The sequence below is a fragment of the Vanellus vanellus genome (assembly GCF_965231255.1).
Source record: "Vanellus vanellus genome assembly, chromosome: 1".
Taxonomy (NCBI): Eukaryota; Metazoa; Chordata; class Aves; order Charadriiformes; family Charadriidae; genus Vanellus; species Vanellus vanellus.
Window position 1 is genome coordinate 60,070,182 of NC_138905.1, and position 13,209 is coordinate 60,083,390.

General features: G+C 40.2%; 1 protein-coding gene across 3 annotated transcripts in view; it reads left to right on the forward strand.

The window, feature by feature from the left end:
* Positions 1-13,209, forward strand: part of LARGE1 (LARGE xylosyl- and glucuronyltransferase 1) — a gene marked incomplete at its 5' end in the record, with an annotated part of 201,293 nt that overhangs the window by 83,495 nt on the left and 104,589 nt on the right. For all 3 annotated transcript variants that reach the window (XM_082495721.1, XM_082495723.1, XM_082495722.1), the window contains one exon: positions 11,232-11,403. In XM_082495721.1, the coding sequence (XP_082351847.1) occupies positions 11,232-11,403 (172 nt within the window). The remainder of the gene's footprint in view (positions 1-11,231; positions 11,404-13,209) is intronic.

A 13,209-nucleotide genomic window follows, 5' to 3' on the forward strand; every position in this document is an offset into this window, starting at 1 on the left:
CCTTCAACCCTGCAGGATGGACGATGATTTGTTTCCCTGCAAATTCTTTGCTTATGCTGAAAATAACAGAACTAATAGTTATGGGGTATGGCATTTATTCCACCAGCTGGATGTGTGTTCCACCCACTAGTGGCCCCTTTCTCAATGCAGCATTTTCAGCTGTTGAAGTTTCACTATTCTTGCTCTGAAGGCAGAAACAGTAAATGTTTAGGTCTAGAGAGAGGTGATTTTACTGGTGAGATGCCAGTTAGTAGCTAGTGATTTCCTTCTGAATAGAAGAATGAATCCTTTTTTCTTGTATGTATTTGCTATGTTTTGACTTCATATTAAGATGAAGTGGCATTCCCACATCCTTTCCACACATCATCATCTTCTGCAACTCCGGCTGTTGCACTGAAGTACTTTTTATTCTGGTTTGTATTGGATACAAATAGGGCTCGATCTTTCAGTCTTAAAAGGGTGAGAAGTCCTTCCCTCAACATTTTTGGGTTTTGGTTGGGGATTTATTTTTTTTTTCACATGACAACTAATATTTTAGACCTGCAGTCTTCTGCCAGGCATTACTTGGTTAATAATAATCATAGTAACTGTTCTGCTACCTTTTTTCATCATCTTCAAAAAAAGGACTCTTGCACAAAATCCAGTAAGGAAAAAAATCCCACTTCAGATAGATTTTTGTCACTGAGCTGAGGCTATTGCATATCCAACATAACATGTGTTTGTGCAGGAGATGGTGTTGCTTTTTATTCTGGACAGTGCGTCTTGATGACACCTGTTTAATGTCCTGACATTGTGCAAAATACAGATTGCATGCCTGTGGACTTTGACCCCAAGAGCTGCGTGGAAATTTGCCAGAACATATAATGGTTGCAGCTAATGTGCATGTATTTGCATAGTTACTAAAATTAAAAAGCTGGCAATGATAATATTTTCATGGATTTTTATCTTCCCTTATGGATTAGTACAAAGAGCTTGTTGATTGAGTTCACAAGCAATTAAAGCATGCAATTGATCTTTCTTATCTTTCCATACAGATGAAGTGAGAAGGGCAGCCATGAGTTGCTTTTGACCACTGGCCAAATTCTAGCCAGATCTACCTGTCAGTCAGCTTTCAGCAGAAAGCTCTGGCTTCCTGCCATTTTATCTAGTCCAGCTTGTGTGTCTCTTTTCACTTATTCACTAACAGGAAGAGAAAGAAAAAGGCTTTATCTTATCTTCTAGGGAAGACTTGCACTTTTGCTTCTGCTGGAGAGGTAGGACTGGGAGGCTGGTGTTTGGTTTATTCTCAATGACCTCTCTCAGGATGCTCTGACTCTTGTAGGTCCTCCACCTTTGACTGCCACACTGAAAAACAGCTGATGTTGAGGCCAAAGATGCCAAAGGAACAAGAAACAGCACTAACTGAGACTGGACAGACTTTTCTTTTAGCTTCTGCAGTCTCACCTTGCAGAATTGGATAGAGAAAAACAAAGAGGGCGTTCAGCATTTTGGAGATAGCAAGAAATAGTGGAGAAAATTAAGAATGTCTCAGATGAGAGTAAAGAAAAGGACTCAGACTCAAATGGAAACTGGCCATTTGCGTTTAGTGGGGCTAAGCAAGGAGGGAGGAATGGAAACCTTGTGGAGGAAAGCCAGCCAAAGACCTAAAGGGAGGGAGATAATCCTCAAAGATCTCAGGAGGTAAATTACTATTTGGTCAATTCCTTTCTGAAGAAGCCGTATAGCTGAATATCCTGTTACCTAAATGGCAGAGACAAAAAAAAAAAAAACAAAAAAAAACAAACGAAAAACCACATTTTACTTTATATAACAGTCTGCAGTTTCATCCATATAAAGCATGTTGGTTCCAAACACAGAGCATGGATTAACTCTTGGCACCCTCAGTTAATTTCGTTATTAAGGAAGTTGTTTTGAAGAAGCGTTCTTAAATCAGGTTTTTCCCACTTGTCTTCCCTTTGTGTATATGTGTGTATTGGTGAGAGATTTCGAAAGAAAGAAGGGAAAGAAAAAAGAAAAATAAGCGTCAGCATCAGTCAGACTACGTTACAGACTTTGCTACAGAGATGCGAATTAATTTGCAGTTATTCTCCTTTGCTGTATGCTGATGCTGATTTGGGAGGTTTTGTTTGTTCTGCCTTTTTAATATCTAATCTTCCTTTCCAGTTGTGGCTTGCTCCACGGTTTCTGCATTTGCTCTACATTATCCAGGACCCAGAGGTTCAGATAATCATCCATTTCTATCTCAACCTTTTTGCTCACCGCTATTTGTATCCAGACTTGTTGCATGTATGTGTGGAAGATATCATCTGTTCATAAAGCAAGAGATGAGGCAGAATTCTATTAAAGTCACCAGTGCTTCTGTGATGAGTAAGAACAACAGCAGCAAAGGCCAGCAGAAATAGAAAAATAATTTTAGCAAAAATGTATAAATTCCCATCTCTTTACAGTTGTTTCTCAGTATGAATTTTTTTTAAGTACTCAGGCACCAGAAATTCTGAATCTAGAAAAGTTCCCCAGCTTTGCTGGATTCCTGGTTTCCTTGACAACCATTCACATATATAGTAAGGACCTGTTGGGGAGGGGGGGGGGGGGATATCAATATAATTGAAACCTGTGAATCACCCGGGAAAAAATTAAATTCAAGGTTGAAGTTACAAAGTATCCAGCAAACAGTAGCAGAAGAGTCTGTTTTTGTTTAAATAAGGCTCTTCCATTAATGTTTGCTGGATACCTGACAAGGATGGAGCAAAGGCAGTGATTTTCCGAAGGTGAGATGCAAGGAGATTCCTTTTGGCACTCCTTCTCAAGAAACTATTACAGGTGACAGTCACCTTCTTCCTCCCAGACTCTTTGGTCACTCAGAATTGTTCTCTCTCTCTTTTGATTCTTTTTATTATTATTATTATTACCTGTAAAAAAGAAATACAGCATGCTGAAGATAGGCATGAATTTTATGCATATTTAAATGTTAACCTGCTGTTCCCCTCCTTTCTCAATGATTCAGTTAACTCAGTCTCAGAAACAAGATGTTGCTATTTCTCTCTTGTCAGCAAGAGAGTGAGAAAGGGGATCAGGCAGATGTCCCTGCAGAGAATTTAGATACTGTGAGGTGTGGTCAACGTGGAATGGGAAAGATTACCCTGAGACTAACCCTGATCTGTGCTAGTGCTGCTGGAACTGTGACTCAATTTTCATGAATGTGAGAAGAGGTTTGGCAAAAATTCACAGGAGGATGAAGTTCTCCTTGTGTGAAATTCAAAAACAGTGATGAGAAAAACTGTGCATCGAGACAAGTTCCTGTCCTGTGCTAGCAATACAATATGGTTTGGGTTTCCCCTCTTTTTATGCTTTGTGGTGCAGAAAAACTTAGTAATATGATTGTTATTAGAATGGTGATTTTCGTCCAGTTTAGAAGTGACATGAAAGTCCCGGTTTCTATTAGCTTTGTCTTAAGTAAAGGTCACATGATTTTAAAAAAATATATCTTGCTACTTATAGTCTTCATAGAAGCAGCAAAGCACTAAACAGGTAATGAAAAAGCTGTGAAAACAAGTTATCAGCTGTGTCTAGGAAGTTATTTATCCAATCTGAGGAAATAACAATTTTTATTGTTATCTGATGCACCCATCAGAATTTCCAGGGCTATTTCCCATGCCTGGGCCATTTGTAAGGCTGCCTGAAGCCAGCAGCTACCAAAGTATTTGGATGGTCTTCCTTCACAGAGACCCCTTCAGCTCCAAGTTCTTGCACCATGTAGATTCCATTGGTTTTCAGATCACTGTCAGATACAATTCAGAACAATTCCGATAAAATTTTTGCAGATCTACAACACTCTTTATGATTGTACTGTGGCCTGGAAGTTTTGGTTTGGTTTGGTTGTATTTTTGTTTTCTTTTTTAAGATCCTGAAGTTGGTTTATCCCCTGACTGATACAGTCTTCAGGAAGGTGATGCTTATATTGAAGTTCGCAACAGAGTTGCAAGTAGATGCTGAATACATTTGGAAATCCAGGTTTCCATCAAGTGATTCTTTACGAAGCCCAATTCACATTTCTCTTTATTTCAACCAGTATATTCTAGATGCCAGATATTTTTTATAGCAAAACCTGGGCGTGCAAGCTTTAGGGAGGCAGAATTACCTACAGACTGCTTTTTCAACTTCCCCCAGCCTTTTCTGTTTTCTGACTCCTGTTTGCTGCTGGCTGTTTTCCCACCAGAGTGAACCTACAGCCATTAAGTCTGGGCAGCGATGGGATTTGGGTTTATCTGATCCCATTTATGAGCCCACCTCTGAGAGAGGTGCACGCAAGTGGCACCTTCTGCCTCCAGGCTTGCTGTTTCTCAGCCTGGTCATCAACCCAGCCAGTCTGAGCTTCAGGCTCTTGCAAGATACTGGTTTTAGTGGTGATTTTGTGAAGTCAGCTGAGCAGAAAGGGTGTCTCCTATTTGGAGTGGGGATAGGGATATTATGTCATAGCTGGGGATTATTTTGATTGATTTTTTTTTTTCCCAAGCATATCTAGAAAGATGCAGTGAATGTAGTGAGAAAATCAATACAGTATTGAAGGTTGCATTTTTGCAGTGTAAAGTGTTTAAGGACTTGTTGCCAGGGAAAACATTTCAGCAGCCAAACTTCCCTCATCTTACCACACTGAACAGAAAGCACTTTCTGTAGCTCAGAGGGTGCTACGGTGCTATATAGTCTATGGGACAGTGAGTAATTATGTTAAGAAAATGGAAAAAAGTATTATTTAATTGATAAGAGGGTCTGACAGGAACCTCAGGAAGTTCAACGAGGAGAAGTACAAAGTCTTGCACCTGGGAACTAACCCATGCACCAGTACATGCTGGGGGCCACACAGCCAGAAAGCAGCTTGGCAGGAAAGGACATGGGAGTCCTGGTGGACACCAGGTTGAACATGAGCCAGCAATGTGCCCTTGAGACAAAGAAGGCTAATGGTAACCTTGGCTGCGTTCACCAGTATTGCCAGCAGGTTGAGGGAGGTGATCCTTCGCCTCTACTCAGCACTGGTGAGACCACACCTGGAGTGCTTGGTCCAGTTCTGGGCTCCTCAGTACAGGAGAGACAGGGACATACTGGAGAGAGTCCAGCCAAGGGCCACTAAGATGATGAAGGGACTGGAGCATGTCACATATGAGGAAAGGCTGAAAGTGCTGGGACTGTTTAGCCTGGAGGAGAGAAGGCTCAGTTGGATCTCATCAAGGTATATAAACACCTGAAGGGAGGGTGCAAAGAAGAAAGAGCCAGGCTTTTTTCAGTTTGTTCCCAGTGACAGGACAAGGGTCAATGAGCACAAACTGAAACACAGGAGATTCCTCTGAAGCTTTTTACTGTGAGGGTGACTGAGCACTGGCACAGGTTGTCCATGAGATTGTGGAGTCTCCATCCTTGGAGGTACTCAAAAATCATCTGGACATGGTCCTGGGTGACCTGGTGTAGGTGGCCTTGCTTGAGTAGGGAGGTTGGACCAGGTGACCTCCAGAGGTCCCTTCCAACCTCAACCATTCTGTGATGCTGTATGGACTGCAACCTATTCATCAGGAAAAGTCAGTATAGATCTTCTTCTGGTAGGGAGGTAATCAGATGTGGTTAACTGGGCTGCAATTAGAAGGGAAATGCAGTCTCAGATTTATGTAATTGTCTAGCTAAAACATTTGAGTGCTTTGTTTAATGGTACTGCTGTATACCCCTCCCAATCCAAGAAGCATATAGCAAGCCAGGTTGTTAAGTTTTCTGTTGACCTCCGATACTTAAGGGAAGATGGTAAGTAATGAGAGAAACGTGCAGTCCCACAGAGTCTTAGTTTGGCTTTCCTCTGCTTCTATGCTTGCTACTGTTTTTGTGCTCCAGTCTCTGTGTACATAAACCAGCACTAAGGTAAGACAGTAAATACATTATCTCTTTTCTTGTGCTTCACCTTACTGCTCTGTTTATCATAATTTTGGTAATGTAGCAGCAGTGAGTACAGCAAAACCATATTTGCAAATAAAGAAGCTTAGCCTGTAAGACTGATGACCTCTAAGAGCACGAGGTTTAAATAGAAATGTAATAATAATTGTATTTAATTAATTGGGCTTTTAGCAAATATGAAACTATCTCATCCTGGCACGTAACTTCAACGTGCATTTTTCTTCTCGCTCAACCAGAGCACTTGCCCTGTTCTTTTCCACACTCATGCTCATCACTGTCACCCATCCCTGCACCCTACTTCCTACATTCATCTTTCTAAGAGCTGTTTTCTTCATCTTTATCCCAATGAGGATCAGGTGGCAGCTGTTAGTAAATGCGGTGTAAGACACATGAGAAAAAAGGATCCTAACTTTATGTGTACAGTGATGGTCTCTGAATTAGCCACAGCTACTCTGGGAAACAGCTTTGCTGTTCTGGTAGTTTTGTGAAAACAAATGTGACCCAAATTAAATTGGTAGCTAGCCAGGTCCAAACAAACAGGAGTTGTAAATAAGCTGTGGCACTCTTTGCTGCGGGATGTTGTGGTTGCTAAAAACTTACAATTCAAAAATCAACAAAATTCACAGATGAAAAATCCATCAAAAGCTGTTAACAAAAAAAAATACCACCTCTAGCTCCAAAATTTGGGGAAAATTGCTAGAGGATAGGAGTATCTATGGGGACAGTATTGCTGTAGAATTTCCCTGGTTTTATATTCTTCAGTAGGCAGCTGCCACCATCCACTATCAGATGCTGGCTTGGTGGACTTTTGATCTGACATGATACAGGCACTCATAAGTTGTTTTCCTTTTCTGCTGGTCATTCTGTCACGTTGGTAGTGTTTTCCAAATTTGTTCTCTGCTAAGTCTGTAAGACCCAGTCTCCATCCCTTTCAAAGAGGCTCAAGATACCTGTCCCTGTAGAGATTTCACTTACAGCTACAGACCAATCAGTATTCCCCTGGGAAGCCTCCTCTTTGATCTCAATGTATGGGCAACCAGACTCAAGTGTTTTTAAGAATAAAAATACGTAAGTACTTGGGAATGTAGTCACTATACAGTTCATTCACAAACAGAGAAGGAGCCACTGTTTTCCCCTCTCTCCGTCATAGAAACAGGGAAACTTGATTTTAAGCTGTATGTCTATATTAGACTTCTCTCTCCTTAAAAAGGGCACTTCTGCTAACTCCGATGAATATTTGTACGGAGGTAGCAACTGTGTGCAGCCTCTGTGTTTTAGCCAGCTTTTCCCGGAGATAGCCGGAGCATAGTTAGGGAAGACAACTTGCTGGTGAAGTATCACTGGACATGAAGACAGTTGCTCCCACTTCTCTGGCATTTACCAGAGTGATCCGTTGTGTACAGCAGGCGGACTCATGGGCATGTAATTTCTATGTTCCTAGCCAGAAGCACCAAATAATTTAGGTAATTTGGTGTATTAGTTCAATTATGGAAAGAATAAAGAATGTTCTGTTGAAAGATCTTTAGATCTTTAGTGAGAAGATACTACTTCACTGAGCTTGTTTAAAGAATCACTGTCAGCAACAGCTAAATGCCTTTCCTTGCTCTCATGAACAAAACCCCAGACCTTGAGAGCTAGAGATCCGAGGTGCGCTGTTTCTGCTGAACTAAGTATTATACAAATGGCAAAGCATGTCACACTATTTTGTTTCAGTTTCCTCTTCCACTAACTACTTTTTTTTTGTTCTTGCCCTATCTTCTAGGAATATTTGCTCTCTGAAGGCAACTCTTCTCTAGCTTGTAAAGCTAATGATTCACAAATATTCCATATATGGGCCGTTTTAACTATGCTGCAGAAAAAAAAGTATTAAGACTTACAGAAAATATTTAGACAATATTTAGATAAATGAAATGGCTAAAAGTTACCAGTTATATGAAAGTGGACAGCTTGGAGGTTGCAGAATTTTGCAAGAGTTTGTGCTGAGGCCATCTTAATTATTGTAAACTGCCACTTCCTAACTACTAAGCACCTATTCAACCATAGCGTTCTTGTATTTCTTTTAGTAAGACTATATGTAATACCCAGAGAGAGTGAGTCTTCACGATGCTGTTGTGTAGTGTAAGTAGTTTTCTTTGGCATGAATTTGGAACGGTTACATTATTCATGAACAGCAGAGCCGTGAAGAAATTATACTGGGGTCTAATTAGGACCCTTGTTTATGTCTTGGTCAACTCTGCATCAGAGGAGAGAAAACTTCTGATACGTTGAACCGATTGACAGTTCCAGCTTCAACATACGCTCAAATCAAACACATGCCGCCCAGCTGTGGTGGACCATTTGGAGTAGGGACTACTACTTTAATTTTCGAAAGCAATCCTTTCAGACATTAGGCTTCAGGATGGCGGGCTTTTCGCCTCTGTGTGCCAGATTGGAAGGAACAGCCAGGCAAGGATCTCCTCCCTACAGTGATACATGGCAGTGGTGTTCGATATTGGGGATCCTGAGAGCAAAGAAAGTAATGTCTCCTTGAAGGTGACTCTTCCTTTTCCAGCTGCCTTTTACCTTCCCTGCTTGTCTCAGGCTATCCATGCAACATCTGAACCCTTGCCTTATTATGCTTATTTGCATAAGCATATTAGGAGATATTCTGGAGCAATATTGCATTTCAACTAATTAAATGAAGGATATGCCATCCAAAATTAATAACACAGGGATGGGTAATAATAAAAGCAAGCTTAAATCTGTAAAATTACTTTAACTCTTTTACCATGTCTGTATGACTAGAGAGCTGAACTCCATGGCTGGTCTAGCACAAGGATGGCAAGTGGCAGATTCAGAATGATAAGCAGAGTTTGGGGAAGCAGGGTAAATACTGCTTTGCTGACACCTTGATGTGATGGTCCCTTCTTAGGGCCGTCATGTGGAGAGAGCTAGGACGATAAGGAGGTTGTAGAGAGGTGGGGGCTGACCTCTTCTCCCTGGTGACAAGTGATAGGATGAGAGGAAATGGGTTTAAGTTATGTCAGGGGAGGTTTAGATTGATATTAGGAAACATTTATTCACTGAAAGGTTTATTACATGTTGGAATAGGCTGTCCAGGGAGGTGGTGGATTCACCATCCCTGGAGGTGTTTAAAAAAAGGCTAGATGTGGTACTTAGAGACATGGTTTAGAAGGGGTTTTTGTCAGGGCAGGTTAATGGTTGGACTTGATGATCTTAAAGGTCCCTTCCAACCTCAGCAATTCTATGATTCTGTGATAAGTAACTAGAGCTTTGAGGGTGTGGATTTGAAATTCTCTCTCACATGCGTGGAAGACATTTCTGGGGAGCATTGAGGTTCATTTTTATATAACTAGGGACTTAATATTGGCATATATCTGGGAGACAAACTAGATTTCTCTTCTAAGCACCATACAAATTACAAAGAGAGCAAGCAAGAAAGAATGAAATAAGAATGATGGCTCTTAAGACCCATAAATTAAGCTACACTGTGTATTACGTCACTCTAATTTCTTTCATAGTATTTATACCAGTGTCCTGGGATTCCTTGCTTGTGCTACTTCTGCCATTCTACAGTGCAAATCCTATAGAGAGCACAAGTACGTAATACGGATGTGTGTAGGTGACCATGCCAGCCAGATTGTATGTGCAAGTGATTACATATGAATTATATGTACAGACAAGGGAACATACAAATGGATTGCCAGGGTGAGATACCTTTTAAAAAAACAAGCAAACAAACAAAAAAACCCCTTCACACTTCTGTTTGCCCTTTCTGGTTTGGGTTTGTTTTAAGCTAACCTACTTTTCCTGCTTTTCCCCTTAAAATTTTGCCTTTCTCCTTAAAGGTTTGCTCTAGTACCCTCTGTCTTTTTAATGAACTTAGCAGTGGGGGAAAGCTTTGTACAGGAAGCCTGAGAATACACAAGAAAGTTGTATGTCACTTGTAAAGGGAAAAGAGCAGGTCAGCTTACATCGGCAGAGGCCTTGTTACTTTAAATTCAAAAAGACACGCACTCTAAGCAGCTATTATTAACCTTTCTTCAACCGCTCTTCCAACTTCCAAATGAAGTTTAGGAACTCATTCTATTATGGGAAGGTTTTCTTGAAGGATTTTGGAGGAAATGAGCTCTTCTGTGCAAAAGCTGTTTCACACAATAAACTTTACAATGCCAGTGAATAGATATGAGACGGTTAAACAACAGAATAAATATTCTCAGTTTTATGAATGCATTTAGTTTCTGCCTACTTTCTCTGAAGTATAACATGCCATGGCAAATCCTGAAATCTGTCTCACTCAGATACCCTATAGACAAAATACTAATTGAAGTTAATGGGAGCGTAACTTAAGGGAAAACTTAAAATCTGAGAATCGTAGTGAATGCCCTTTAAAACATTAAACAAGAGGAGTTTCAAACAGGGGGAAATAGGAACTTTTCAAAAACTTCTATATCCCACTTTCAGCAGTGACTTTTGATATTTGAGAACTTGAGTCTCACAGAAAGAAAATGAAAAGTTGCTCATGGAGCATCCTAGTGCCAGTAGCACAATGAAAGATTGAGTTTAGTTTCCCAACTTATTTTAGAAGCTGTAGAAATGTTCTGTTTCACCCTTGCTGAAGAAATGTAAATGTTGGGTTTGCCTCTTCAATATATAACAAACAAAAAATTGTGGCTAAGAATGTTCTCCCACTTTCTCCCCTTCGGGGCATGTCTGTGTGATAAGTTAAAGATGTGAGGCATAAGGAAAATCTGAGTTTGTAAGAAACAATTTTTTTACAATTTTTTGGCCCATTGTTCCAAATGACTGGCCTTTTGCAATTCTGACCTTCAAATCTGTAAGAAATAAAAGGAAAAAAATTATGTTACTTCTACTTCAGAGTCAGAAAATTCTGGGCATGGCAAACACAAAAGTTTATTTCATTTGAAAATGAAAACAATGTACAATATGCCTGAAGTTTTGCATTAAAATTATATTTCAATTTCATCAGGATACATGGATGTCTCAGAAGGGATTGTACCAGGTTGGAAAGGCTCAACTAGTTTTAATTACATTGTGTTAAGGAGTTTCCTCAAAGAACTTTTTTTTCCAAGCTTTCAGAAACTTTGCAAATTTCAGAGCTTCTGAAGTTAATTTAAATGCAGGATTTTAGATGACTGTTTCCACCTGGCATTTTATGGTGTTGTATTGTTGGTACACAGAGATCTTTGACTATTGCAAGAAACTAGTGTCAGGAAGAGTTTCTCTCTCTAATGAAGATTATTTTTTCTTCCTCTTTCCCACTTCCCATCTCCTGTCAGTCGGAAGTGTCTTGGATCCCCAACAAACACTACTCTGGGATTTACGGGCTGATGAAGTTGGTTCTGACTAAGACTCTACCTTCCAATCTTGAGCGAGTCATTGTCCTCGACACAGACATAACATTTGCCACTGACATTGCTGAGCTCTGGGCCGTCTTTCACAAGTTCAAAGGTATTCTAATGACTTTTTTTACTGTCTGTATTTGTGGGGGAGGAAGAACAGTACAATGGGGGTAAAATGGCTATCTGAGATTTGTTAAATATTTTCACTCTCTTGCTCTTTGGTGTTTGAATATAATTGTTCTATTTGTGAGCTCTTTCCTCAACAATGTTCCATATTGAATGATTGACAGCACTGATTATCTATGTAGTTTGTTTTATTGGTTGAATTATTTGGGAAAGGCGAGAACTTAACAATACAGTAGATGGTAAAGAATTATGGGGATGCTGTAGTGACCTACCATTCAAACACCTGTTGGTATTCAGTACTTGGAAGAACTTGTTTTATATTAGTTTTTATTATATTATATTATAGTTTTCAGTATAATTTTTCCACTGAAAATAAATGAAGTTAGGCTCATACTTGAACTGAGGAGGAGGATGAAGGGGGCAGATTCATACACGTGAATAGAAATGAGATACTGCTTGCTCCTCACAATGAGTTGATAAAGGGTTCTGAATTTGAAGTACCCACCTAAAGTAGTTTTGTCTACCTGTATGTGTTTCCCACAGCTCCTTGAAAAACTCTGTGATGGTCTGACCAAGAAAGGACATTTTCAGAGTTACTGTGTAAGGAGATGATCACAAAAAAGTTCCCCACTATCCTGTCACAGATGAGAGCACTTTACTGGCTAACACACTGCTAAAACCATTTAATTGTCCCAGGCTCTGGTGTTACCAGCTTTCCAGAGTCAGAGATGTGACCTATTGTTCTCCTCTTGCCCTCAGAATACATATTGGAGCGGTGGTAAGTGCAGAGGCACAGCAGTCTCTTGGTTTGAAGGTTTACAGCCCTGTAAAAGTGTAGCATTGATGGATATCATCAGCTCCCTTAAAATCACCTCAAGCAAAGTCAGCCTAAGCAAATGGGTCCATTTATTTACAGAAGCCAAAATAAACCACTCTCTCAGAAAGGTGACAGAAAAAAGAGCACATTTTCTTTACTTACCCGTGCTGAAATCCACAAGGCCTCTTTGCCTTTCCCAGTACCCAGCAAACCGGCAGGAGCTGTTATCTTCAGCTCTACGGTCAAGGACTGGGTGCTAGTACTTGCTTCTCAGTGCAGTTGTTTCCTTTCCCTTCTCTGGATACATGGATGTCCCTTCAGCAGGCCAGATGCGATCACCCACTTACTTAACTGAACTATTCACCACTTGCTTCATTAAGGCATATGAAGGTTTTCCTCCTCTTCAGGTATCGTTCAAACCTCTTCACCAAGCCTTTCCCTACGCTGAACCTTGAGTTTCATATGAGCGTATACCTTGACAACCATAATTTACACAAATGTATGCATAGGGAGTAATGCTGTGCTATCGTACTGTCTCGCTGTGTGCTACTGTCCCATTAATAGTAATATTTTACTGATGTATTAGCATGTGAAACAGGTGCTAATTAGCATGATGAAACAGGTAAAGAAATGTGTATAGACTGATTGTGGGCATAGAGCACTACAGGGTCAAAGATGGCAAAATCTGAATTGAGGCGATGAGGGGGATCATCTCCTTGCTTATGTTTTCTGCTATAGCTTCAATGAAGGTCCCTTGCTTTTTACTAGGGAAAGAAACCAAGCATAAAGGCTGCTTGTAAAAAAAAAGGAATATGGAGCAGAGGCAGGCCTAAGATTGAAAAAAAAGTACAGACAGAAATAAGGAGAAGGATAATTCCTGGAAGTAAAATAGTTGGTGTAAGTTAGTCTCCAGACAGCTAGGCAAGATTTTCAGCTGATTATAGCTGTGAAAAGCTCTAACTTATACATGCA